General features: G+C 56.8%; 9 protein-coding genes across 9 annotated transcripts; 3 read left to right on the top strand and 6 right to left on the bottom strand.

Annotated features, from left to right (window-relative positions):
* Positions 1 to 85: 85 nt before the first annotated feature.
* Positions 86 to 2,817, top strand: F5144DRAFT_486680 (uncharacterized protein; the record flags this gene model as incomplete). The annotated part of the gene is made up of 2 exons (XM_066785564.1): positions 86 to 424; positions 490 to 2,817. 2 exons carry the CDS (start codon positions 86 to 88, stop codon positions 2,815 to 2,817), a joined length of 2,667 nt encoding a protein of 888 aa, XP_066644386.1.
* Positions 2,818 to 4,148: 1,331 nt separating this feature from the next.
* F5144DRAFT_591369 (uncharacterized protein) lies at positions 4,149 to 5,720 on the top strand (the record flags this gene model as incomplete). Its single annotated transcript, XM_066790265.1, has 1 exon — positions 4,149 to 5,720. The coding sequence occupies one exon, from the start codon at positions 4,149 to 4,151 to the stop codon at positions 5,718 to 5,720; it is 1,572 nt and encodes a 523-aa protein (XP_066644385.1).
* Positions 5,721 to 7,248: 1,528 nt separating this feature from the next.
* F5144DRAFT_566297 (uncharacterized protein) lies at positions 7,249 to 8,214 on the bottom strand. Its single transcript, XM_066788550.1, has one exon. It carries the CDS (start codon positions 7,924 to 7,926, stop codon positions 7,510 to 7,512), a length of 417 nt encoding a protein of 138 aa, XP_066644384.1. The 5' UTR covers positions 7,927 to 8,214; the 3' UTR covers positions 7,249 to 7,509.
* Positions 8,125 to 12,141, bottom strand: F5144DRAFT_566294 (kinase-like domain-containing protein). Its single transcript, XM_066788549.1, has 4 exons — positions 11,617 to 12,141; positions 11,365 to 11,551; positions 8,837 to 11,306; positions 8,125 to 8,749 (listed from the first exon to the last, which is right to left on the bottom strand). Exons 1-4 carry the CDS (start codon positions 11,694 to 11,696, stop codon positions 8,541 to 8,543), a joined length of 2,946 nt encoding a protein of 981 aa, XP_066644383.1. The 5' UTR covers positions 11,697 to 12,141; the 3' UTR covers positions 8,125 to 8,540.
* Positions 12,142 to 12,458: 317 nt separating this feature from the next.
* On the bottom strand, positions 12,459 to 14,997 carry F5144DRAFT_165748 (amino acid permease-domain-containing protein). The gene is made up of 9 exons (XM_066782576.1): positions 14,596 to 14,997; positions 14,369 to 14,522; positions 14,196 to 14,256; positions 14,080 to 14,131; positions 13,897 to 14,028; positions 13,461 to 13,840; positions 13,046 to 13,409; positions 12,673 to 12,992; positions 12,459 to 12,608 (listed from the first exon to the last, which is right to left on the bottom strand). The coding sequence occupies exons 1-9, from the start codon at positions 14,777 to 14,779 to the stop codon at positions 12,540 to 12,542; spliced, it is 1,716 nt and encodes a 571-aa protein (XP_066644382.1). The 5' UTR covers positions 14,780 to 14,997; the 3' UTR covers positions 12,459 to 12,539.
* Positions 14,998 to 16,047: 1,050 nt separating this feature from the next.
* On the bottom strand, positions 16,048 to 18,931 carry F5144DRAFT_485875 (uncharacterized protein; the record flags this gene model as incomplete). The annotated part of the gene is made up of 5 exons (XM_066785517.1): positions 16,048 to 16,252; positions 16,663 to 16,798; positions 17,021 to 17,311; positions 17,376 to 17,531; positions 17,827 to 18,931. 5 exons carry the CDS (start codon positions 18,929 to 18,931, stop codon positions 16,048 to 16,050), a joined length of 1,893 nt encoding a protein of 630 aa, XP_066644381.1.
* A 695-nt stretch (positions 18,932 to 19,626) lies between these two features.
* On the bottom strand, positions 19,627 to 21,499 carry F5144DRAFT_165585 (uncharacterized protein). Its single transcript, XM_066782575.1, has one exon. It carries the CDS (start codon positions 21,349 to 21,351, stop codon positions 20,122 to 20,124), a length of 1,230 nt encoding a protein of 409 aa, XP_066644380.1. The 5' UTR covers positions 21,352 to 21,499; the 3' UTR covers positions 19,627 to 20,121.
* Positions 21,500 to 22,748: 1,249 nt separating this feature from the next.
* On the top strand, positions 22,749 to 23,596 carry F5144DRAFT_546242 (uncharacterized protein; the record flags this gene model as incomplete). Its single annotated transcript, XM_066787402.1, has 4 exons — positions 22,749 to 22,767; positions 22,835 to 23,323; positions 23,457 to 23,539; positions 23,582 to 23,596. 4 exons carry the CDS (start codon positions 22,749 to 22,751, stop codon positions 23,594 to 23,596), a joined length of 606 nt encoding a protein of 201 aa, XP_066644379.1.
* A 223-nt stretch (positions 23,597 to 23,819) lies between these two features.
* F5144DRAFT_566271 (Alpha/Beta hydrolase protein) lies at positions 23,820 to 25,066 on the bottom strand. The gene has a single exon (XM_066788548.1). It carries the CDS (start codon positions 24,857 to 24,859, stop codon positions 24,137 to 24,139), a length of 723 nt encoding a protein of 240 aa, XP_066644378.1. The 5' UTR covers positions 24,860 to 25,066; the 3' UTR covers positions 23,820 to 24,136.
* Between the last annotated feature and the right edge of the window lie 56 nt (positions 25,067 to 25,122).

Raw genomic sequence — 25,122 nt, 5'->3', positions numbered from 1 at the left:
TGCCAGTCGCCGCTTGTTGAACCCAGTTTACACTGATTTTGCGCATCCGACAACCGAACCTTGACAGCACCGACCCTAGCACCCGATGCCTAAGATCAAGAGCTTTGCGCCGAGCTGGCTCAACGAGCCGTCCCCCGGCCACAAGCTATTTGCACAGTCAAGCGACGATGCCAGGCTTTCCATGACCTTGCCATATGGCAAGAAGCCCAAGCCAGGGCCACGGCGGACCATAGCGCGGCGGGGCACCGAGGTCTTCGTCGCGGTCGGAAAACAAATACGATGGGGGGACCTCGCCTACCTCAAGGAGTCGTGGGAAACAAACCATGCCCGTTCCAGCTCTGGGACTCGCATTAAGCGGGAGAGTCCAGATGACTCGTTTGACAACGAGAACAGGATTGTTGGCCATGGAACTGAAGGATGCCGAGTAAGTGGGATGCGCCAAGGCTCAACGCGGGAGGGACATGACCATTAACCTTTCTCCATGACCAGACCATCAAGACACCTGTCGCCGACGATATCCGGCAGCTTGTTATGTCTCCGAATCAAGACCTTCTCGCAGTCTTGGCCTCGCATACTGTTCACATCTGCATCCTGCCCGATTCGTCTCACCTCTATGCGAAGGACGCCGCACCGTTCAAGCCCAAGTTTTGGACCCTCGGCCCTACCACCCATGTTACCTCGCGCCCTGCGGTTGTCTCGGCGCTATGGCATCCTCTGGGCGTCAACGGAACGGCGCTCGTTACAGTCACGGAAGATGCCGTTGTGCGTGTTTGGGAATTGTCCACGGCCGACCGCTGGACCTTCGACTCTGCGACTCTCGCGATCGACTTGAAGAGGTTAGCGGACGGGACGTCTTTGGATCAGGACTTTACTGCATCAGTGTCGGCCACGAACAAGGGCTTCTCGCCTGACGCATTCGACATGGAAGTCGCGTCCGCATGCTTCCCTGCTAGGGGTTCTGGGGGCTGGTCGCCGATGACATTGTGGGTGGCGATGGCGGGAGGCGATGTGTACTCCCTGTGCCCACTTCTCCCTCAGCGCTGGGCGCCCCCTCCCACACTTATCCCGTCTTTGTCGGTCTCCATCGTGGCCAGAGTCGCGGCCACGGAGGACGACCCCGAAGCTTCCGCCGAAACCCGTCTTCTGGCCCAACAACAACTTGACTGGATATCTGACTTGGACAACCAAGAGCCTAAAATTGTGGAGGGCAGTCTTGACGAGGCTGCGGTGGAGGTTTATACCCGGCCCACCCGTCCCGGCACGATCCCGAAACTCCAAGGCCCGTTTGAGTTCGACCTCAACCCGGAGGACGAGCAGGACGATGAGGTTGAGCTCAGGGACATTTACGTCATTGGAGAAAAGGCCCGCATTGCCGATCTCATGATGGGCGAAGAAGAGGACCTGGAGATGGATAATGACGAAGGCAGCGGCTTGTCCCTGACAGTCATTTGCCTCCTCTCCACCAGCGGGCAGGTCAAAATTTGCCTCGACGTGGAAGGGGTCGAGGCCCAATGGCTTCCGCCCAAGCCAAAACACGGATCGAGGCAGTTCGCCGCCCCCGCCAACACCCCATCGCTACTGACATTCCAGACCTTCGATACTCTCAAGCCCGTTGAGGTGGTGCCTGAAAGCTGGCCCGTGTTTAGCGAAGACGTCACCTCTCGGTATTCATTTTACATCACGCATCCCGCGGGCATCACTTTTGTTTCTCTAGCGCCGTGGGTGTTCCGGCTCGAGAGCGAACTGCAGGGAGATTCGGAGTCTGGTGCAGAGTTCCGCCTCGACCTTCTGGTCAAAGGGCAAGGATCGGAACGGGAGCGCATTTACACACAGGGCCGCGGCCTAAGCTCACTAGCGGCAGCCACGGCCATCAAAGACCCCGACCTCGGCCATTTTGTTCTGTCCGCCACCTATAACGACCCGGTTGCCCTCTTTTTCGACACGCCGGAACGGGAGAGCCCCCCCCGGGAGTCACCAGCAGCGGTTCTTGAGCATGTAGACTCGCCGCTGCCGGAAATCGGCTGGGAACCGCGCCCTCTTTTCTATGTATCGGAAGCGCTGGATCGCAAGAGCGCAGTGCCGGCGTGGATCGATCACTTGAAAACGGGCAGGCGGCGCCCACTGTTTCATCAGGAAGTGCGTCTTTCGATGGCGACACTCGAGGTCTTGACCGAAGGGCACAAGGTTCTTTGCAACGAGGTGGATCCCATCAATGATGCTGTCGCAGAGCTATTCAGAAAATGCCAGATGCTTCAGCATGAACTCAAAAGCCAAATTTTAGCGGCCAATTATGTCAAGAAGAAGGTTGACATGATCACCGGCGAAGATTTGGCAGACGATGATGAACCGCCCATCTCGCGAGACGACATCGCCCAGGACCGTCTTCGTCTAGCCCGGGAGCGGCAGGAGGAGTTGGCGAGCAGAATGGAGAAGCTGAAGCGGCAACTGGGCAGGGCGACGAGCCGTGAGCTGAGCGACAAGGAGAAAGCATGGGCAGAGGAAGTACGGGCGCTTAGCGGAAGCGTCCTTGGTTCTGGGGCTGATCAAACTTCGTCGTCAACTCCCAAGGCTAAGCAGCCTTGGAAACGATTCGAGGAGATTCAGGCCCTCCGGGACGCCTTATTTTCACAGGCTGAGCAGTTGCAGCGGGCTCGGGAGGGAGCCGACAGCGACGCTCCCGCCTCGTCGTTGCCTGGCTTGAGGATCCCGGCCGAGGTGCGCAGGCAGAAGATGGCGCAGGTCATTGGTCTGCTGGATCGGGAGTCTGCTCTCGTCGATGCAGTCAAGGCCCGTATCGAGAGATTGAGTGTTGGGTAGTGGGCTGGGGGTTGGTTGGTTGGTTGGGTACGAGCCCGTCGGAAGGCGGACAGGAGACCGGTGGACTTGGAGAAGGACAAACTAGGTCAGATGTCCCACGGCGGTCATTGTTTTGATGCCAGTGAGGGAAAAGAGCGAAATCATTTGTTTACACGCAGCCCTGGATGGATCACGGCCTCTCACTGCATGCCCTAGTGTTGCCTTTGTTCCTGGTCAGAGGGCGCCTAGTTGCCTGGCTCTCGCAAGTGTGGCGAACGGAATCCTGCTGTTGAAGCCGCTGCAAGTATGCTGAGGTCCAATCATTTTGGATCGGATCGGTGCCCTAGTCGGATTCGCCCGTCGTCTTGTTTCTGGGACAGGGTGAGAGTTTTCCCGGCTCGGGTCATTCGTTTTGGAGCCACTCGACGGTTAGGGCTAGAGCGAGAAGTAACGCCAGTGCAGTAGCTCCGTGCGACTCAGGCGCTTCTGGTGTCTTCTACGAGATACACTGTTCCGACTTTGATGTCGAACATCGACACATTTTTCGGGTCTACGCCGACAAGCCATCTCACGTCCTACTTACGATGATGGTGTTACCTGACACAGCTTATTGCTGTCTCAACGGCTGACTACTTTCTGCCGTGTCTTGCTCTTACAGGCGGTAAAACACATCGAAAACTTGCCAAGATGTGGCTGGCTGCAATGGACGGACACCGACCGATCTTCGGAAGAGAAAAATGAATCCGGCGTTGTTCCTGGTGGGCTGGAAGCGGCTGGATTTATTTCTCTTCGGTTTTCCGTCTACCACTCTTCGGTACACTTGCTCATCGCTCACCGCCGCTTACACACCCAACCACCCGGCGCCGCCGCAGTGTAACAACCTCCTCGTTTTCTCTCTCCAACTCAAGGCGTTTTCTAGCAGAGGGAGAATATTGACAATGGAGTTGCGTCTACCTTTTACGTGACCGATAGCCGGGCACTCATACCATTGCCCCCTCCCCTGAATCATGTCCTGAGTTAGTCCGTTGTGTTGACCCCCCCCCCGGCCGGTACTCCCGGGACTCCTCACCTTGCATCATGCAGCAGCCTCACTTTTTTTACTTGCTGTAAAGCTTCTGTGCCACAAGGGCGTCCGCACTCTATTTCCTTGTACCTCAATTGCTAAACTCGCTGTGCTGAAGGGCAAACCTCGCGGCATGGGAAGGGTATAAGTATGGGTGTCCGTCACTGCCTCGTGGGCTTCATTCAGGTACACATGGTCCAGCTTCTCCCGGTCTAATAACCAAATGCTCGTACGCCTTCCTAGTGCTAAGCCCGCCCAAATTCCACTGCAATTGAGCCTCCATTACAAGATGGTTCCTGAAACTTCTTCCCCTCCTGTGGACCTGCGGGCCCAAGTTATTGGTCAGTCCTCTGCATCCCTTATAGGCACCCCAGCCACTAACACCGCTCGTTCTGCAGAGAACTGCGAGTTCTTCAGCGGGTCCTTTGCCCGTTTCTCTTTGGTCGCCGCCAAGGAGCCCCTGGGCACCTTCAGGGCCATTGTACTGAAAACAGAGAACGGCATCCGAGAGGTTCTCCTAGCCGAAACTGCGTCGTCATACTACGAGGCTCTGCAGGCTCTTCATGTCAAGTCCGCGGAGGCAGTGCAGAACTACATCAACACCAATGGTTTTGCTTTGGCGTCCAGCGTCAAGAAGCAGAGCCACAAGGCCAGCCGCTATGACGACAGCCATGAGAGCGATTCGTCCACCGTGACCCTGGACGACTGCGAGTCTCTCTCTGACGACGAGACTGTGTCGGTGACTTCCGTTGGCAGGACCAAGCGGAACCGCCGCAAGGCGAACAGGGAAACCAAAACGAGCTCCACGAAGCACAAGACGAGACAGGGCCGCACCAGGTCCCGCTCGCCCTCCTTCTCCACGACTCGGGCTCGTTCGCGGTCAACATGCTCCAGCTCGTCTGACTACGAGCTCCATTACGACCCACCAGCGCCCCCTCCCAACCGCGCGCCCTTCCTCAACTCCTTCCCCCAGCGCATGCCTCCCCGTCCGCCCCAGAACACATTCTCGGCTTTCCCCACGGGCGCCCCGCCGCCACCTCCGCCCTCCGGCCCTCAAGGACCCCCCCCGAACAGGTTCGCCCCGGCCACGACCATGCCACCACCGCCTCCTCCCGCTGCCCCTTTATTCTTCACCAACAAACTCCCCCCTAACTCACCAATGCCCCCGACAATCCTGACCATCCCCCCAACACCCCCCCAAGCCAGCCACAACAACAACCACAACAACCACAACCACAACAGCCCCAACCCCTCCCCCACCCAAACCACCCAAACCACCCAAGACCTCATCCTCCACATCCGCTGGCGCCACCACGGCGAGCGACGCACCCTCGAACAAGTCCCCACCCGCGGCCGCGGCAGCATCTCGGCGCGCAGCCTGCAGCAGGCCGCCCTCGCCTGCTGCCGGCGCCAGCCGGCCTCCTTCACGTCCTCCCAGACACCCCCAGCTCCGCAGCATGCGTCTGTTCCGCAGTGGCGGCTGGCGGGGCTGAAGGCGGCGGTCCGGGCGGTGGTGGTGGAGGGGGTGGTGTATGATTTGGGGGGGTGGGCGGGGGATGATTTGGGGAGGGTGGTGGAGGGGTTGAGGGCTGGGGTTGGCGCGGGGGTTGGGGATGGGGAGGGTGAGGGTGGGAAGGAAGGGGGGGGTGGGATGTTGTTACGGTTTGAGATTGAGGTGTGGAATGAGGGGTGGGTGCCGCCGGGGGTGATGCCGTGGGGTGGTGGTGGTGCTCCTGCTCCTGCGCCCGGTGGGTTGATGAGTACTAGGCCTGGGATGGGCGCGGGTTCGGGCTCGGGCTCAGGCTCGCCGCCAAGGAGTTTGTTTTCGTCGTCGGGGGTGCCGGTACAGAATCAGGGGTAGGTGGGTGGGTAGAGTGGCTCGGTTCCAGTGCTCTGGGTGGGCGTCGCAAGGGGGGAGGAGCGGGATGGGAAACAGGGCGGATGGATGGCGGGCAGGTCAGGTGTAATTGCAACTGCCGATCTAGCGTGGTTGGAGTGAGGCTGCAAACCGCCCTTTCTGTAGTTGCGGTGATCTCTAGCTACACATGTCGTCCCATCGAGTGGCAAATCACACGATATGGGGCTACAGCCGAAGTGATCGGCATCTGTTTACACCCCGGGGATGCAGAAAAGCACCTTGTTTGGCTTCAACACATCTCATAGGAACGTATGTTACCGGTCCGGGTACTGTCTAGACCTTTTTTTTATTATTTAGCTCTTCAACAGGAATGTCAATTTCCCTCCGTAGCTCCTTTACCCAGTGCTGTCATTTCCTTGTAGGCCTTTAATTTTACTGTATCCGGGGACGGCCCTTGGAAGCATAAAAATCTCGACTCAGGAGGGGAATGAGAAGGCTGAGGGTAGTAAAACATTGCCAGATAAAGCCCGCCGGACCCATATGGTGTATGTGTGTGTTATACCCATTATACACACCCTCGTTGCCCATCCCCTATGATCATTCCCGGCCCCCAGGTAGAGATCAAAACCCCGTTCAAGGTGGCGCATCGCGTGCCCTTGCTTTATTATTTAGCCCTACTAAGAAATCGAATGCTAAGGCCAGATGGTCTGCTTGCTCTGATCTAGCCCGCCTCATGACTGACTCATGTTTGTATGATATTCTCAAGAACGGTGTCATGGCAAGGAGGCCGTATCTCAGCGGACAAGATAGGAGAAACCGATGAGACCGCCAATGCTTCAGGGGCCCAATAATCCCGCGCCCACCCACGCCTGGCTTTCAGCTGAGGCCTCAACGCCAAAACAAAGAACAAGATTAGATTCCGCGGACTTTCTTCACCACTCCCGCATACGAGGCATGGGGGAAGAGTTCGGTTCAACTATAGCAGGGCGTCGAAGGAGAAGTGGTCGGAACAGTCCGAGGCATCCCCGAAAAGTCCGGTGTCCCTGGAAGGCACCCAGACAACACCACCAGAACCAACCGGTGACGGAATGAGAAACGCCGCAGGCGTACATGGCTTCTCAATAGTTTCTGCTATCGTCAGCACCCCATGTTACCGCCTTCCGAAAGCCTCCGGCGAGCAACCGGGGCGAGCAGTCAAGTTAGTCTTGGTTTCGTTGCCCTGTTGTCTCACGAACCTGTTTCCTTGCACATCTCGCCGTCGCCCGTCTTCGAATAGCAGGGGGAATGACACCACGTCGGGTCTTTTACCGCATCAAACCCCAATAATCAAGCTCGCCACAACCATAAGATCAACATACGGTAATAACCAACCGACGTAAACGCAGGGAACGAGGTTGCCGGAGTCTAGAAGACAAGGCGAACGAAACAACACCACAACCGCCCTAACCCACCATCACACCATCACCATAAAAATCAAGGAAGCAACCGCAACAGTGACAACGATAACCCGAACCAGAAACCAGGCGCTTACCTCGGCAACCCCCAAACGGGGGGGAAGACGGGGGGAAAGACGGGGGGGAAAGACGGGAAGCTTTTTTTCTCGTGGCGCAACCAATCCGGACCGCCGGGCCCAGTCGATTCGTCACCGTCTCCCCGGCCGTCCCAGCCTCGCCTCGTCCCGAGTCCTTGCCAGCTGACTGGTCAATGGCCCACGGGAGGTTTTCACTCGCTCGTTAAAAAGACCCGAAAGAGAAAGAGAAGAAAGCTCCTCGAGGCGGCGGCTCGGTCGGGATCAGCGAGAACAAAGGTGGGGGGAGGTCTGGCCGTCTCGAGGCCGTCCCCCATCCTCCCGTCCCCATGCGGTAGTTATTGGCTTATTGGCTGCAGGGACGGGCATGGCATGGGGGTGATTGGCACGTTGTGCCGTATGCACGCCAGATTTGCCGGAGCGGGCACGATCTGGGCCTTTTTGGTGAATGGTGAACCTACCCGGAACCTTGGTTCTTTGGGTGGTGGGAAGTTGTGCGGCAGGTTTTCCCAACACGGAAGGTTGCGCGCGGATCGGGGGTTTGGTGAGGCTGTCGAGCTTGGCGGCGGTAGTGGTGGTTGAGACATCAGTCACGTCCTCGTTCATCGTCGGCTTCATCTTGGCGGTGGTCATTCCCTGCTTTTCGATGTCCGTGGACACGTGCCATACGACATATGCCATACTGCAGAATGGATATGGGGGATGAAGACGAGGATGGGGTGGGTTGGCCTTCAACCCCTCGGACTTGAGTGAACGAAAACCGCACGTCCCAAGGGTGTACTCCGTCGCATGGCGCTCAGCACCACGGGAAGAGCTCTGGCATCATATCTCATTACCTGTCCCCGGTCTATGTGGTCGGTCACCCAACGGCCGTTTCTCGTCGTCCACCCCCTGGCCCCTCCCTCCGTTGACCAGACATCACCCAACAACAAGCTAGGCGCTGACTTGGCAGTACAACTCTCAACCCAAACAACGGCAATAACCAGCCCGTTGCCTTTCTACCGCCCATCTATTATTGTTTCGCCCAACCGCAACGCCGTCGATCGATATGTCTTGATGCCAATATCTCGCTCCTGGAAACAGAAGCCAACTTGTATATAACCCCTGATTAATTCCATGCCTCCAAGGGAGACAACCACCCGTCCTACCAACTTTCTTTTTCATCCGTCTAGTAGATCCCCTGCGTCCTATATTGGAAGGTATCATAACTGTTGCCTCATGTCAGCGCCGCCGGTACATCACCAACACCATAAACTCCTCCACCTCCACCACTCATAGCCCAAGTAAACAAGAACTCACAGTCGTGTGTAATAACTGCCAAGCGCCTTGGCAATAAGGTCCGTCTCGACGAACTGCTCGGCCTCGTCCGCGCTCAGCTGCAGCTGGAAGCGCTGGCGCAGCGCCGTCGTGACCTGCGTGACGCCTGCGCCGAAGCAGGGCATCTTGGACTCGCGGCCCATCATGGCGACGAGGTCGATGATGTTGTCTGCCGACCGGCGGAGGGCTGTCACACACAAACGACCAACCACATTAGCATGCATTCATTCATTCATTCATTCATTTCCCACCATGGAAGGACAAAAAAACATACCCTGGAAAGCCTGCTTGCAAAGGCTCTTGTAGTCGTCGAAATCCGGGGAGCCCACCCCGCCCAGGACATCGACATACTCGTACGTGAGCTTGAACGGGGCGGCCTCGAAGCCGACCGATCCCGGCGAGTTGGACAGCATGAAGCCAAAGTCGATGTGGATGATGTGGCCCTCGTTGTCGATGAGCACGTTGCCGTTGTGGCGGTCCTTGAGCTGCAGGACATACGAGATGACGCTGTAGGCGGCGAGCGAGCGCTTGAAAGCGTCGACGCCCGCGCGGAAGGACTCGCCCTCGGGGATGCCAAAGGCCTTGACAAAGTGGTCCTTGAGCGTGGCGATGCGCCGGCGGGGGTTCTGGCCGGATTCGATCGAGGCCAGGGTCAGGCTGCGCTTGATCGAGTGCAGCGACACGCCGTTGGCGATGGTCTCGATCAGGCCCGACGACTCACCCGTGACGAGGATGCGCATGAGTTTGACCCATACGGGCACGCCGGCGTCGACCCAGATCTTGTGGCAAACACGGATCAGCTGGCAGGCGAACGCTTCTTGCCGGAGATCCGAGCCCGTCTTGATGATGACGCTGACGAGGTCCCAGTTCTTCATCCACCCATAAGGCGACGACTTGCGGATCCGCTCCTTCTTCGTCTCCCATGCCTCACCAAAGACCGCCGCGCTGGGGTCGTCGCGGTCACCCTTCCGTTGGAGGCCGCCCGTCTTGATGTCGTTCTCCATCCTGTCGATGCCGGCATTGGCGTTGAGGTTCGGCTCGACGGTTGCGTCCTCGGCAACTTCGGCTCCGCCGGCGTCGGTCGCTGCCGCTGTCACGGCGGCTGCCTGCGCCTTGGCCATGATGGTGTCGAACGTCGGCCCTTGGCCATCGTCCAGATCAAAGCTCTGCTCTTCCAGGCTTTGCATGCTGGCGATGATGCGCGCTCTGATGGCCGCTACTTCCTGCCGGGGCCGCTTGCCGCTGGTTGCATCGAGCTGCGCAAGCATCTGCGACGCAGTCCGCATGTGCACCGCAAGTGCCGAGAAGTCTGGCTGATCGACCGAGTTGTGGCGCGGGTTGGTGAGCGTCAACCTCCTCCGGTTGAGGGGCGGGCTCATCGACTCGGAGGAGCCTCCCGAGCTGCGTGACGGTGTCGTCTTGTCCCAGGAAGCGGGGGCCGGGGTGCTGTTGTTAGACAGGCGCAGCGAAAAGTGAGACTGGGTCGGCGTCGTCCCGAATAGCTCATCATCCTCGGGCCTGAGCATTGGCGAGCTCCCGAGATCCCCAGATGACGGCTCAAAGACGCTATCGACGACTGGCTCTGGTGCCCGAGAAGCGGGCGGCATGCTCGGTGAGTCGGACAAGTCGAAGATCCGCTTCCGGGTCCCTTGTTCATCCAGCAACGTTGTGAGCAGCCTCTGGTTGTCAGTGGTGTCGGGGTCGAAGGTGAAGTCGTCGCGGAGTATTTCTACCATCAACAAGTAGGGCACTTTCTCGGCACTGTTCAAGACGGTCGCTTCGGCCGGGTTAAGCCGGACGATTCTATGGTGGCGGCTCTTGGACGGGGAACCATCCACCAGGTTAGGGGGGCAAAGAACTGGGATATCAACCTCTGCTGGGAGATCCCGTGCAATCAGGGCGAGTTCCGCGCGGAGTGCGCTCAACCGAGCCGGTTTTGGCACCACAACAAGGCGGTTTGAGATATCCTCAAGCGCGGTCAAGAAGGCGGTCTGGCAGCGGAAGTAGTTTTGGCGGAGCAGTCGTGTTTTTTGTAGTTGTGTCATCTCACCCTGGCTGAGCAGCGTCTTGACGTGGTGAGAGTGCCTCCTTGTGGGTTCGGAGGGACGTAATCCTGCCGACACGGGCGTGGTTGGCCTCGTAACAAGACGGGGCCTGTGTTCCGGCAGCGGTAATGAAGCTGAACTGATGCGCGCCTCCAGGGCGAGGTTCTCGAGATGGCTGGGTAGCTCTTCTTCCGCCTGTTCCCGCGGTGCGGGTGTGGACTCATTCGTTTTCGACCTTGAAGGAGGCCGGGGGGTCTTCAACTTGAGCTTGCCCGGCGATTTCCGCGGACTGGCGTGCGTCTTGCCCTCTTGACCACTTGCGCTGCGCCCCTCTTTGGCGCGTCTTGACCGGGTGCTGCTGGCAGAGATGGTGTGTGCTCGAGTTGGTACGTTATTCTTGGCAGTAACGGCGGTGGGCTCGGAGATGATCTCAACAATAGGGCGTGGTTTCCGGGCCTGAGCAATGGCCAGAGGTCCAGCCCACTGGGGCAACAAGGGGCATGCGATGCTGGCGAGGACGAAGCTTCCCAAAACCGTGACCGGCAGCACATTCTCGGTGATCCTCTCCTGTCGTACAGTCTCGGAAATTCCAAATACAACGTGTTGAACCTTGTTGTACACCCTACGGCATGTCTTGAAGGCCTCGGTTTGGGGGTTTGGTGCGAGGTCGTGGAGGTAGGTTTGGAAGAGCCAGAAGGTCTATGTGAGCGTTAGCCATGGGCTGTCGAGTATGCAGAGGCGGCATGGGAGGGCGAACCAGCAGCGCAGCGGTAACCGACTCCTCGCAGAGGTCCAATAGAAATTCTTCCAACGCCATCGACTCGTTGTCGACGCTTATTATCAGGTGGCATAGCTGCGGTAGGAAGAACTCGATGTCCTCGTAGGGGAATTGGCGGAGCTTGCTGCAGAGGACATAGTGGATACCTATATGATCCGCATAGCGACTAGACGTCACTCAGTCAGCGATACGATTCACTAACAGGAAAGCCGGGATTTCCAAGGTACGCACGAGAGATACGACACCGAGAGGAAGGGGTTCTGATTGAAGACATCGCTCTCAAGGAACCGCTTTAGCAAGTCCCAAGACATTGGTCGCGACTGCGTCAGGGAGGGCGGCTAGATTGGGTAGAAGAGAAGGTGATCGGACGGGACGGTATTGGGGGCTGTGGCGTCGATGGCGGTGGTGACGATAGTGGTGGTGGTGGTTATGGTGGGGGGAGGGCCTAAGCATGCTCATGTCCTCCAAGCCCTGTTCATTGGCGCTTTTCGGCGGCGGTAGTGCTAGCAAATCCGGGCGTGCGCAACTGATGCAGCATGGCTGGCTGCCCCGTGAATCTCTCTCGATGTGTCTGTCGGTCGCGTCGCTAAAGTCAAAAAAAAGCTGGGCGTACCTCGGAATGCTGAAGCTTCGGAACCAGCCGTTCGTGTTGAGGACAACTGAGCCAAAGCGCCAAAGCTCCATTTGGCCAAATTCACAGGGGGTTGCTCCGCACTCCTCGTTCGTCAGTGTGCCCCACCTGCCAATGTCTCCGGCTCGGCGCCCCGAGCCCCGATGTGAGGAGTTAACTAGGTGCTGGAAATATGTAAGTATATTCAAAACTTGGTAGCTGATCATAGTCGGCCTTCCTGCTCGAGTTTGTCTCTGTTCCTTTGCTGTGCTGTATTCACTCTTTTTTTTTTTTTTTTTTATATGCTCTGAACCATCCCATTCTTGTTTTTCTTTGTCCCTTCTTCGATTCTTGACACGGTTAGGCTCGGCGTTCGGGGTCATTCAGGGGCTACTCAGGGGTTGTGAAATGGGAAAGCAGTGTCTCGCTCTGTTTGCCATAAAATTTCTTGATATGACAGACAGCAGAGCCCCAGTTTCCTGTGGGAAATAATATGATGCAAAAAATAACGTCAAAAACTCCAACCCTGCCATTAAAGCCCGCTTCACCAAACAGACCGTTTCCGCTGCCGAGTCCATTGCCCCGGTTTCTTCCGTTTCTTCGGCTTGACCCTCTGCCACCAAGATGTCAGCCAAACACCCCCTCCAATGTGCACATCGCCCCATTGTTAGACTCACCTTGTATTTGACCCTCTCGCTCCCGTCCGGCATCTGCACGATCTCATGCTGGATATGGTACCCAAAAGCCGGCAGCACCTTGGCCCACACGAGCCAGTACCCAGTGCCAATGACCAGCAGGCTGGTACCGAGCGTGGGGAAGACATAGTACGGCACAAACTGGAGAAAGTCATTGTCGATGAAGGGCGCCACCTGTACGAACAGAAGTGACAAGATCCAGAAAATGGTCAACAACGGCGAGCTGCGGAATGTCGTACGCTGCTCGGCCCAGCGCTCTGAGGGGGCAAAGTTAAGGTAAACGAGACCAAGAGCGAGAAAGACTAAAGCCAAGGTTAGATGGGCGTGGGAAGGAGTGACGAGAAAGAGAACGTACGTTTAATCCAGTTGCCGCTGTAGATAAAGACGTTGGTGACGAAGCTGTAAACGTCTGGAGTTCGGCAGCCGAGGATGAAGATCACTGTGAAGATCCAATGCAAGAAGATGGCTCCGGATGGTGCGTTGAACGGCCAGTCGCTGGCCCAGAATCGAGAGAACGGCAGCACGCCCTCCTTGGAAAGTTCCTGTTTCACTCGAGGCATAGCAAAAGATTGCGCAAACGCATTCCCAAGCGCGGAAAGGCCGATGAAGAGTGGTACCACCCTGGTTACGAATGAGCTCTCACCCCACACGTTTTCGAAGAACTTGGCCGCAACAACCGTTTTCGCCTCTGCGATTTCGATCTTGCTCATAGCCGCAAACTGTAGAAATTAATAGGGGGCTCTCGAGCATCCGAGTATGTCGGTTCTTACATAGGATATATTGGCCAGCACGTAAAATATTGTGACCGCCAATATGGAGATCGGTGCTGCCCTCCTCAGCGTCTTTGGAGCATTCCGAACCTCGGTGAGGACGTAGTTGGCGTTCTCCCACCCGCTGTACGAGTATAAGACCTGTAGCAGAGCAATTGAATACCCGCCGGCTGCCCCCGCGGCGTTAGCATCAGGGGCCCTCGACGAGCCGGCGCCGCGAAAACTCGAGAAGTTATCGGGCCGCGGCGCTGCCGTCCTGCCGGCGAGGGCGGCAAATCCAGTGCAAACGAGCAGGCTAAGCATGACGAGCTTAAAGGCACCAAAGCCATTGCTCAACCAGATACCCCACCGTGGGGCAAACGCGTGAATGAGGCAGACGACTAGGATTGTGAGTTACTGTCGGGGCATGCTTGTGCTGTTGGCGGCATGAACTCACCAGTGATGGCGGCGATGGCAATTCCCTGATTCATCCAAGTCCCCTCTTGGGAAGACTTTGTGGCAGCGTGGAGCAGGTAGCTGCTGAAGCTGATGCTGTTGCCCGTTGAGATGGCGAAGAGGACGAATTGTACTACTCAGGGGTGAGCGGCCGGTATCATTTCGGGGGCTGGGTGAGACAAACCTGCAAAAATACAGGTGGCCAAATATCTTGGCCGTTGATACACTCGCTCCAGCTGGGTGAGAGCATATCGCGTCAGCCATTTACTTGTCATGTAAGAGGGGAGGGCCGTGGCTCACATAGACCTTCTCTCCACCCGAGCGCGGCAAAGCGGTGCCATACTCAAGATAGACAAACAACCTAATCAAGGTCAGCGGATAAACGTGCCAACGCAGTGTCGATTACCCATACCCGCTACGGGATGTTAGCCCAAATTCCTCAACAACTGAACGCGAAATGAATGGGAACTCACCAAAAAGTCATCACCCCGCCCAAAACCCAAAAGAGCAGCGTCGCGCCAACGCTATTAAGATAGAATATGATACCCGATGGGGTTGAATATATCCCCGCTCCGACCACCCGGTTAATGATAAGAAACGCGGTTGACCATGTCCCTAATTTCCTATCTGGAGAGCACAGCGATGTTAGGAAGCGAGCCCCTTCACCTTGCCCGTGGAGAAGGAGAAGGGCACGACCAACCTTCTGGAAAAACGAAGTCGCGGTAATCGTCCGATTCGTCGTCTCGAGCGGCCACTGGCGAGACCCCGTTGCTGTAAATGGTCCCGCCATAAGCACCGCCATACATGGCATGCTCGTCACCGGCGCCATGAGCTTCGGGATCCTTGCTGGCCACGGGTTGCTCGAAAATCTCGGGCTCTTGCATGTCGGCCTAGCTGGCTGTTCTTCCAGCTCGATCCCGCCGTTGCTAATTTTGTTGATGAACCCTGACCGAGACCCCTCGTCTCTCCAGCGCGCGGGCGCTGTGACTGGGCGTGGGCCGCCAACGAGGAGAGTCCAGGATGGGCTTGTTGAAACCCCTCGGTATGGCGCTCGCAGTGTCGAATCACGCACACAAAACCCCAACACCCGCCTCAGTGAGTTGCCCGATATTGTCACGCCATCCACCGACGCCAAAAACGGAGACCGCGTGGCCCCGGGAATCGTAACCCTCCAAATCCGAAGCTGACCCCGGGCGCAAAGTCGGCAAGCAAACCAGGAGCGGACGGAGTAAGCGCACAGCTGCAAATGCTTTCAACCCCGGGTGTGCCGAATGGAAAGTAACTGTAGGCAGGCGAGCAGGCACGCAGAACCAAGTACGAATGAATACGCAGTACACGGCAGTGAATAAACAAGAGCAAAAGCGGAGAATGACACTTCGGAAAACCCACAGACCCAAACTTTCAGCAGAGCCTCATCTCAATCTCACGGGCGACAACTCCCCAAAGAGAGCGAGGATGCCCCCCGGGTGGGACACCGACCTGGGCGGAGCATCCCTGCCTCGAGCCATGCACGATGCACGGAACCTGCGCGAGCTGGAGGCTGAGAAAGGACGAAAGGGTTCCATTCGCCATCCACCAGCCACTGAACGGTTGAGCCAAGCCCCGACAAGCGAATGCCTGTGCAACTGGCCAGGTGGGTGGACCGGGGGGCCAGACTGCGAGAACACAACCCAAGGACCGAGATTGATTTGCTTGAGCGAATCGCCTGGATTCGATAAGCGTGGAAAAGACAGTGCGCTGGGAGGGTGGTGGGGCGACCCCAGATTAACCTGGACGAAGGATAATGGAAGCGACGTAACGATGGAACCATGCGGTGGGCCGGGTCATCAAGCCATCCGAGGTGACACTTTAATATCGTGAGCCTGCCTGTTGGGTTGCGCTGACCGAACCTTATATTCATGGCTTGTCCCATTCCATACAACCACGCCGCAAGACAAAAGGTGTTGTGATTCTTCGAAGTCGAGTCGAGGGAGAAGTTCATCGAGGTTCCAAGGCTGCTGCCTCGTGGCTTCCCAACCCCTGTCAAACTTTTAGCTCAGGAGGGCGGGGCCTCGAGACGACGTTGCCAAGATTAGTCCCCACCCCCTGTTTCTGCTCGCGTGCTCACTTTGACAGCGGGCTACCTGCCGACATTAGGGGTCCATTCATCAAACTACCGACCACATTGTGTTCGAACGACGATAAAACTAGCGAGGCAACAAACAATAGACATACCCTCGAGTGCGCCAGTTCCGTCATCGGTAAAACAACACTCGGTTGCCGCATGGACAAACGTTCCACTGCCGCGCAAGGGAAAGCTGCAGGCCGATTCAATATTCGCAGCCTGGGCTGACTGCGCCGCCGGTTCTCTGCAACCGCTTATCTGCAAGCGCGGCACGCACGGCTCCCTCGGTTCAGCTGCCGGCCCCCGATCCTGTTCCCGTCTGCAACCTACCGCGTCGCCCCCCGAGCGACCGAGGGCGACAAGCAAAAAAGAGATGATTGAATGTTCCTTCTTTGATTACGCTCACATGGCCCCTACCAAGAACCCCATATATGGTTCGATATCTACAGAACAACTCTTCCATATCGCAGTTCACATAAAAACGCCCCGTGCCTGACGCCCCGTAAACACCGCCGCTTCCATATCCTCCTGTATGTGGTTGAGCCGCGCACGCTGGCTTCTTCGTTCCCGGATCACTTCCTCCCATTTGCGCAGGAAGTTGTCTTGGCCTGATGGAATGTTGTTAGAACCCGAGGCTGGCTGCAAATCGAGGGCGGGGGGCACAAACTCGGCGAGTTCTCAAACTCAATCTCAAACGTCTTGTACGAGTCGTAATCCGACCCGACGTCTACCTCAACGGATTTGCCGTGGATATCAAATCCTGCCGGCTCAGACCCTTGGTTTGGTTCTAGGTGCGCTGCTGCCTGTTAATAAGGGGGCTACGACACACAAGACAACAGTTCGAGAAACGCACCTTTCACAAACGGCCAACGCGACGCCTTCCTCGAGAACGGCGTTGGCCCTTTTTTCGGTTTCAGTTTCACCAGGGTTTGCCCGTCGGCTTTGATCTCAAGATCATCCGTGACTGTTTCCAAGTCAGCACAACTGTCGCCCCCGATGCCCCGTGATTGTGCAAACGTACTAAAAACGGTAATATATCCCCCCGACCGTCCCAAATATAGCATCAGCCTCGAAGAGCTTGCCACAAGCCTCTCCCTCAGAGGCCCCGATAGTGCGGTGCCAGCCGTGACGAACGACGCGACATCCGACTGGGCTGTTCGCCGACCTTCTGGTTCGTGCCAAATCTGCAACCGTGCGCTTGAAAACTGGGTGCTCGACCGGCTGCCGGCTTTGCTAATCGTTACCATGCGGACGCTGCCGATGTCCAGGACAACCTTTTCGCCCGTAAGTTTAGCCTGGAAGTCGAAGAGTTCTAGGACGCTGCAAGTCAGTATGTGAACTTCCTTGATGAGGGAGCCGTGTGCGTTATGCTGTACCTTTCAGGCTCGAGAACTGATAAATGCCACTTGGCCTGCTATTTCCCTGCGTATACCCATTGACATTGTCGTTTTCCTTATCGCGGATGTACACGACATTGGGCAAGCGCTGATCGTATGCGTATGCGGGGATGAGTTGCGCATTGCTTGCTTTCACTGCACATGGGTGTTAGTACCATTAGCGAGAGAGGAACAGTGTGGAACCCATACTCCAATATGTCTCAGATTCGTAATCGACCTTGCAATGGAATCTAAGATCATTCGTGAGGGCGCTTCGAAACACCTTCAGCACCCCGTCTCGGAAGACTGGCGATGTGAGGGTTTGAGTACTTTTGACGGGTCTACGTAACAATCGATTAGAACTCCGATCGGTACGCCCTAATTGGCGAGGGGGTCACTCGCCCATCAAACAGCATATCCTCCCCTGGCAAGACATTATCCCGCCCCGTACTTGCCCCGTCACTCGCGGTAGATTGCGCATGATCATGCACAACCACGGGGGTCAGAGTATCGATATCGCCAAACCCCGTATTCACGTAATTGGATTGCCGTCCGACGAACGATGGCGCTGATATCGAAGGGTGGAGCGGATAGTAGGAGTATCCAGTCCCAGCCCCTTTCCCATCCCACACTTCCTTGTCTGGTGATACTGGCGAAAGAGTTGAGGTCGGGTCGGAAGCTCGATGCGGAGGAGGCGGCAAGGGTGTGGCGTCTTCTAGGAGCGATGGGAGCCCCGTCGTTGCTGTTGCGTTTTGTCGCGAACTCTGAAGGTGGGCGTAGGTTTGCGTTGTGTAACTAGCATAGTTGACATTCGTCCAATATTGCGGCGCGGCGCCTGGGCTGGGGTAGTCGTGCGGCCCCCAGGACGCGGCCAGATAATGTGATGGCTGTTCGTGATGAGCATATGACGCCCTCGGTGAGGCTATCTCGCGCCCGGGGCTCCCTGGGATCATCGGTGCCCTGGGGGCGAGGTCGGGATCTGTAAGGGTCTCAGCCGCTTGCACTCCACCGTCCGACATTCCGTACATCGGCCTTGCGCCGAAGCCGTCGATGCTGAGGTGCGCCATCGTATTCGAAACTTCGTGGATCGACACTTTTGGCTCTGGCCCACGAAAAGCGGCCCCGGCATACCCAGATCGAGTTGAGTGTGCGCCGGAGGAGCGCGAGTATGAGCTAGCATTGGACGGAGACCGTCCCCAACCCAGGCCGGTCCCAGGAGGGGCGTGTACGTGTAATTGCGGCGGCGGGAGAGAAGCTGGCGACCCCGAAAAGGTAGAACCTGACGTGTATAGAGAGGCTGGTCGTGCAACGGCAGCAGCAGCAGAAACCGGAGTTAAGGTAGGCACGCGACCTTCGACGGGGGTCTGATCTGGGATTTTCTCGATGCGATAGCGGCTCCCGTTGGATGCCACAAAGATGCTTCGATCGGCGAGCTGGGTTGCAGCATCGATGGCTGCAGGATCGAAGCCGCTCTTGAAAAGGTCGGAAAAGGGAACAGTAGCCTCATCAATGACAGGTGGAAGGCTGGGAGCCGGGGAACGACCCCGAGCTGGCATTATGGACGGTGCCGCGCAAGCCCCATCAGCTCAACCGGCCATGACGGTGTCGCGCTGGCATGGAGAGGGAGCGGATCGGCAGGTCGCATGTGTGCCTTTCCGTGCCTCTTGGCCTGAGCATATGTAAGGGTTGCTGGAAATCCGCACGAGCGAGGGTAATCTGAAAAAGGGACGGAGCAGGGAAAGACATGGGGGAGGGCAGGGCAAGAAGGGTGGGAAACCGGGGTAAATTCTTGGGGCGCTGGGGAGCAGGCTAGGTTGCCCTGTCCACCCCGGTGCTGCAGGCCCTCGTGCGGGCAGCTGGGGCTGCGTGGCTGCGTTGGTCCGGGGGTGTGCATCGCTCACCCCTCCCCGATTCAAACTCCCATTCGCGAACCGCTCCTACCTAAGTTCGAGGAACGGTTCGCGGGCATTGAAACCAAGTCGCACAGCTACATCATTTTGGATAGGCCGCATTGCCTTGTCTTGCCGGTGCAATAAAACCATCCATCCATACTGGCGTTAAGGCTGAGCACAATTGACTCTCCTCGGGCAGCATGGAACCTAACAGTGGAGGTGGCGAAAACCCCCGGAACCTCCCGCTGCAGCGGGCACTCATTGCTTGCCTGCATTCTACGCAGGTCTCGCCTCGCTGCAGCGCTGTCTAACCGAAGCCACCTACCTCAGGTAGGCAGGTAGATAGATACTTTACTGCCAGCTGCACTTCCGATAGCAGCAATGGATCTCTTTTTGACTATTCGAGAACGAAAGAGGGACGTCGAACTTATCGCCTTATCTGCTCGAGGGCAAGCCTCGCCAGGTGACGAGCACACCGCCAGATAACTAACATGGATCATCCGGCACTAAAACGCCGAGTATGTACACTACATCGGGTCAAACCCCGCAGCCTCCTTTGACACAATTGAGAAGCCAAGCAACCTACTTGTCCGCTGCGATCTATCGAGTTCGAAATCTACGTCAAGTAATTCCAGCACGCCGCCCGGTGGCACGAATTGCCCACTACCAAACACCATTTAAACATCGCTTATACAATGCCCCATCCCAACGCCCATTCCCCGCCCGTGAATATCATTTGCCCGACCATTCATTCCTCGTTCCTCAGTTGCCCGTCCCTCATGCTCGCCTCAACCACGGGGCACAGCACAAGGCCCCAGTGTCCCCCTGCCCCTCAACCCCAACCTTGAGCCACCCTACTGGCCCTTCTTCTTCCTCCCACCACCCCTCTTCTTTTTCACACCAGCAACAGCAGCAGCAGCACCAGCAGTTGCCGCCTCACCGCCGCCACTGCCCATTTCCTCATCAGTATCACTATTCTCCGCTTTCCCCCGCCCGCCCTGGCTCTGGCTCGCGCCCCTGCCACCTTTCTCGTCACCGTCCACCTTACCGACGATGTCCCTCAAGAAGTCCCACTGATCGTCGCCCTCGACCACCTGCTTGAGCATCTGCGCCGACACCCGCTTGGAGTTGCGCTGCCGCGCCACGTCGGCGCTCTTAGTCACCAGTGCCATCATGAACAACTCCAGCGCCTTGCCCACCGCGATGGGCGTCTGCTGCGCCACCTTGCCGACCTCCTCGTCCGCCTGCATGATGCGCTTGATCCGCGCCGTCGGGAACTTCGTCTTGACCGTGGCCGCCTCGATGGACGGCGCCGCCGCTACTACCACCGATGCCGCCGCCGACGCGGACGCGGACGCAGACGCGCCTACCGATGGTGGGGGGCTCAGGGACTCGTCCCCGGCTGTGTCGGACGCCGTCTGCGCGGCGACGGCGGCTGCTGCCGCGGCCGCGGCCGCTCTCCGAGGAGGCATCGCGTCGACCGATTCGTGGAGGTTGTTGTGTCCGTGTCCTGCGCCGCCCGGTGCCGAGTAGCCGTAGGGATGGTGCGCCTGGGCTTGGGCAGCAACGAGCTCGTGCGGGAGTTGTTGATGGGGATGCTGGTAATGCTGGTACTGGAAGCTATCACGGTAAGGCGGTTGGTAAAATGTCGACGCGTGCTGTTGTGGCGGAGGAGCTGGTGTTCCTGTCTGGTATCCGGTATTAGGCTGCAAATATCCAGCGGTGGGATAGCTTGTTGCGCGAGGCGAATAGTATTCGTGCTGTTGCGAGGGGGAGTGTTGTCCTGCACCAACGCCAAATGATGCTGTTTGGCTACCGTTTGGGTTGTGTGTAGGGCGTGCCTGTGCGACTGCTTGGGGTGGCGTCGCAAGCTGGTATTGCCGGCTTTGAGGGACTTGACTGCTGTGTGGGTGGTGGGAGCTTGCAAAAGAAGCACTTGCAGGAGACTGCAGGTGCAAAAAGTTTGGCTGGGATTGCTGCGATAAAAACAGCTGGGGTTCTGCAGGTTCCGACGGGGGTGTGGGGCCCGAGTGAAAGGAAGACAGATCGGGGCTCTTTGGCGCATAAGTGTCGTCACCGGACATGACTTCAGCTCGCCGGAAAAAGGACCAACTAAAACAAAAACAAAAAAATTACTTGGGACAAAGAACGTGACTGTCTCACGGGCCTGATTTATGATAGGCTGCCGTGGTCTTGGTGTTCGCTTCTTGGTCCCTTTGGGTGGGGCGCAGAGTCGCGTTTGCAAACGAACGAGTGTAGGAGCGGGGTGGTTGGAGCTTCAAGTAGGGCGAGTTAATAAGGTCGTAGCTCGCTGTGGCTGGGCCACAAAGGCGGCAACGAGCTTCAATCTGGGAGGGGCGAAATGGAGGGGTAGGTTTGAATGTGGGGCATTGATGAGCAGGGAGCAGGCAGAACTCCAAGTGGCGTGGTGGCCAAAAGAAAAATAAAACGACGCCAACCTACAATCAGGCTGGGATCGGCATCGTTACTTGGCCGGAATGCTGGGATGAGTGCCCGTTTGAGTCGTTTCACAAACATCCACGCATTGGAGTTCGCCGCTTGGCATTCATTACCAGTGAGGCCAACAACTTCAATGATATCGCTGTCAGGTCATCAGTCTCTCCAGCCTCTCGCACAAGCATTCTAGCGGCACAGCCGAAAGAATATGCTGACATATTTAGATGTATCTAACTAACCACGGGATGGACTGAACTTAGCAAAAGTACGACGGGCCTGCTGTGCCGTAAATTGTGGAAAGGGGCACCACATGACGTATCACAACAGCCAGTGATGGAAGTCTGGCTTGTAGTTACACTCGATGCTATTGTTTGAACTCTAGCCTGCTGGCCGTGATACGCCAACACGCACGCACCGGTCGTCCAAGATTGACCGGGCTGCCGAAGGGGTGGCTCTCACTTGAAGCTGCTTCTTGATGCTTCCAAGCGCCGGCTTAGAAGCCACAAGAAATTGATTCTGCACTGCACACTAGGCAGTGGTAACAAACCAGATATATCGACAGGTTTTATTAATATGTGCATTTTACGAACCTTCTCGGTCATCCTCACCGTCATGACTTCCCGTCTATTTGAAAAGGTTCTACTGCTTCACTGCCATGACAGTTGCCCAGCATCCCAGTTCAAGCTCCTTCCGTTCAAGTGGGCAGAAGGCCATGACTTATACATCTGTAAGAATGCATGTGCCTGGCGCCTACCTCATCTGCCTGGAGACTGTCGGTGTATTTGCCCGTGTTCCTTCCGTTGTTCCAAGGTTGCCCGAAGAGTTAGGTTGCTCTTGCCTGCCAGCTCCAAGCCAGGGAAGATCCCGCTGCTCTTCAAACTCTTCCGACGTGGGCACGGGAACTCCCAAGACTGATGAGCTGCTTCTTTCAACAACTCAAGCTATCCGAAGTCGTCAGAGAAAAGGCGGCTGCGACCCTTAAAACTTTCGATTATAGACACCCGGAAAGCAAGAATCACCCAAAATGGGCCGCTGGGGTCACTGTAAGCCATCCGTACCTACCATTTTAATTTCTAGTTGCGTATTGGGAAGGCACTGACAACCTTCTAGGCCTCTTCGAGGCCGATAACGACCAAGACCGCGCGTACGAGCTCGCTCTGGAAATCGCTGGCGAGGAAGATGGACCCGAGTCCGAGGCCCTCTGCTCCTTCGGTTACGCTGGTCTCATGGCCGACGGGGGCAACACTGTTGACAAATCAGCATTGGAGAGTGTCCGCCAAAAACTCGACGCTGGCCTTGGTGACAAACTCATCGGGAAGTACCGGGCCCTCGCGGCTGCTACCGACAACTCCTGGAACGAGCACGAAGCCAAGTATAAGTTCGTCATTCTGGGTGCACTACTGATGGGGACCGGTGCGAAAATCAGAGACCACGACCTTCAGCATCTCCGTCAGCTCGCTTCCGAGGTTCAGTGCAACGAGAACTTCGCGCTTGCCTTTTCTGATACAGGATTTCGAGGTCCGGGCAAAAGGCAGTTCCTCGCCGCCCTGGACAATTACACACCCGGAACTCCACGTAGTTACAACGAGCCAAGTTGCCGTACGTCAAACCCGCCCCCTTCCCTCCTTCCCTTCCTCACGGTCGCTCCTGAGCGGGCTGGTAAGGCAGCTCCAGCCGTAAACTGCTCCCCATATACTTAGGATGACAATAAGAATCTAACATATTTGAACAGATGCCTGCGGTAAGTCAAAGCAGGACACTGGAAAGGCCCCCTTGAAGTGCAGTGGTTGTCCGAAGGGCTGGTTCTGCGATAAGGTAAGTTGCATGCACAGAGCTGGCCTGGGGTGGCGGAGTTAGCTAACACATGAGTAAGACTGCCAACGAAGTCTATGGAGTGTCCACAAAAAGAGTTGTGGTGCGAACGTCAATGTTATGATGTTGAACGTTTAGAAAGGGAGTGGAAAGGTAGAAAGGGTTGTGAGGCCTGGGTGATGATGAGTTACCCGATTAGGCAAGGTCGGCTTAGTTAGTCAAATTCAATCTAGCTGTTTCAGACCCACGGGTTGGTGTTTTCATTTGTCATTTGCGGCTGATCCTCATGCCCGTCCACACCACTCAAAACCCACCGTTCGCGACAATCGGCGCATTTGTCCTCGAGGCAACACCATCGAGTCGCCAACAATTTTCGCAGGTAAACAAACCCATTGTCTTTACCCCCTGCCCAATGTATTATATCTGCAGCCCCGTGATGACCTTTTTTGAGCAACACAAAAAGCCAAAGACGAGAACACAGCGTTGAAGAAACCGAGTCTTGCCTCTGGGGTCATCTTCGCTGACATGTCGATGCTGGCATAAATTACTTGATCTAATCTGAGGGCACCCAACTCATTCTTTTGCGCTCATGAACCACCGTTATGGGATCCGTCGTCTAATTTCATTCGTCATAGTCAATAGTCCGTCCAGCCGGTCGTCGCGGTCGCCAGAAAGAAACAGCGAGGCAACAGGCCAGGCATGGATGCCCCCGATATCTACGTTGCTCTCTACGGCAACTTCAGCTTCTCGGAGCGTGTTGATAAGGCTCTCAATATCAGGTGCAAGCATCTCCTCCGTGCCATACGTGATGACGATACCTTGGGTCGGACTAGATCTCTCCCACCACAGAATATCCTTGCAACAGCCCGGTGACACTAACGGATCTGTCGCGGGGATTCGGTTGCCCGCGAAATGTGTGCCATATCGACGGAGCTGCTGCGCGTCCAAGTAGTCGCTCGCAGTATTCTTATGCCGAGTCGAGACCAGCGTCGCCCAAGGCGATATTAACACAGCAAATGCAGGTTTGGCGGGCAGCTGCTTCTTTCCGCTGCTATTTACCCGATTGTCACCCAAGCGGAGTAGCAAACACAGAATAAGCGTCGCACCTGCAGAGTCGCCGCTTACACATACGATGGACGGATCCTGCGCCACCGCTAGGACGTGCTCGTAACCTTGCAGTGTCTCCTCGACTTGCGTGGGGAACGAAGCATCGGGGACGAGCGTGTACTCTAATGCGAAAATTGCCGGGTTCTTGTATCCTGCTGAGCCCAGAATTGACAGCCATGTCAAGAGATACTCCAGATAGAAGTACGACGAGCCCATCGAGAAGCCTCCCCCTGAATCTGTGTTAGCTCGAGGAAACCTGCACTGCCGAGCTCCTTACCATGGGCGTAATAGAGGACAAAGTCAGGCTTTGCTTCTGGATTCTTGCTCATCCAAATGCCACGAAGTCCGGGCTACAAGCCGGTCAGCGTGGAGGGCCGGGAGACAGATGCACGACAGCTACCTCGCGATGCTCCCACCAGTGAATCGGAGATCCCAGATGGCCATGGCGGAGCAACCGGAACCAAAGAAACGGAAGCGAC

This window comes from Chaetomium tenue, assembly GCF_020726465.1.
Source record: "Chaetomium tenue strain MPI-SDFR-AT-0079 chromosome Unknown F5144scaffold_3, whole genome shotgun sequence".
Classification (NCBI taxonomy): Eukaryota; Fungi; Ascomycota; class Sordariomycetes; order Sordariales; family Chaetomiaceae; genus Chaetomium; species Chaetomium tenue.
Note: the sequence above shows the minus strand (reverse complement) of the source record. Positions and strands in the feature narration are given on the sequence as shown.

Coding starts and splice junctions, on each gene's coding strand:
- F5144DRAFT_566297 (XM_066788550.1), bottom strand. CDS start 7,926: ATGGCATATGTCGTATGGCACGTGTCCACGGACATCGAAAAGCAGGGA.
- F5144DRAFT_566294 (XM_066788549.1), bottom strand. CDS start 11,696: ATGTCTTGGGACTTGCTAAAGCGGTTCCTTGAGAGCGATGTCTTCAAT. Junction 11,552..11,616: donor CTCTCGGTGTCGTATCTCTC/GTGCGTACCTTG, acceptor AGTGACGTCTAG/TCGCTATGCGGATCATATAG. Junction 8,750..8,836: donor TTGCAAGCAGGCTTTCCAGG/GTATGTTTTTTT, acceptor TGTGTGTGACAG/CCCTCCGCCGGTCGGCAGAC.
- F5144DRAFT_165748 (XM_066782576.1), bottom strand. CDS start 14,779: ATGCAAGAGCCCGAGATTTTCGAGCAACCCGTGGCCAGCAAGGATCCC. Junction 13,841..13,896: donor TGCCATCGCCGCCATCACTG/GTGAGTTCATGC, acceptor TCACAATCCTAG/TCGTCTGCCTCATTCACGCG. Junction 12,993..13,045: donor CAGCGGCAACTGGATTAAAC/GTACGTTCTCTT, acceptor CCTTGGCTTTAG/TCTTTCTCGCTCTTGGTCTC.
- F5144DRAFT_165585 (XM_066782575.1), bottom strand. CDS start 21,351: ATGTCCGGTGACGACACTTATGCGCCAAAGAGCCCCGATCTGTCTTCC.
- F5144DRAFT_566271 (XM_066788548.1), bottom strand. CDS start 24,859: ATGGGCTCGTCGTACTTCTATCTGGAGTATCTCTTGACATGGCTGTCA.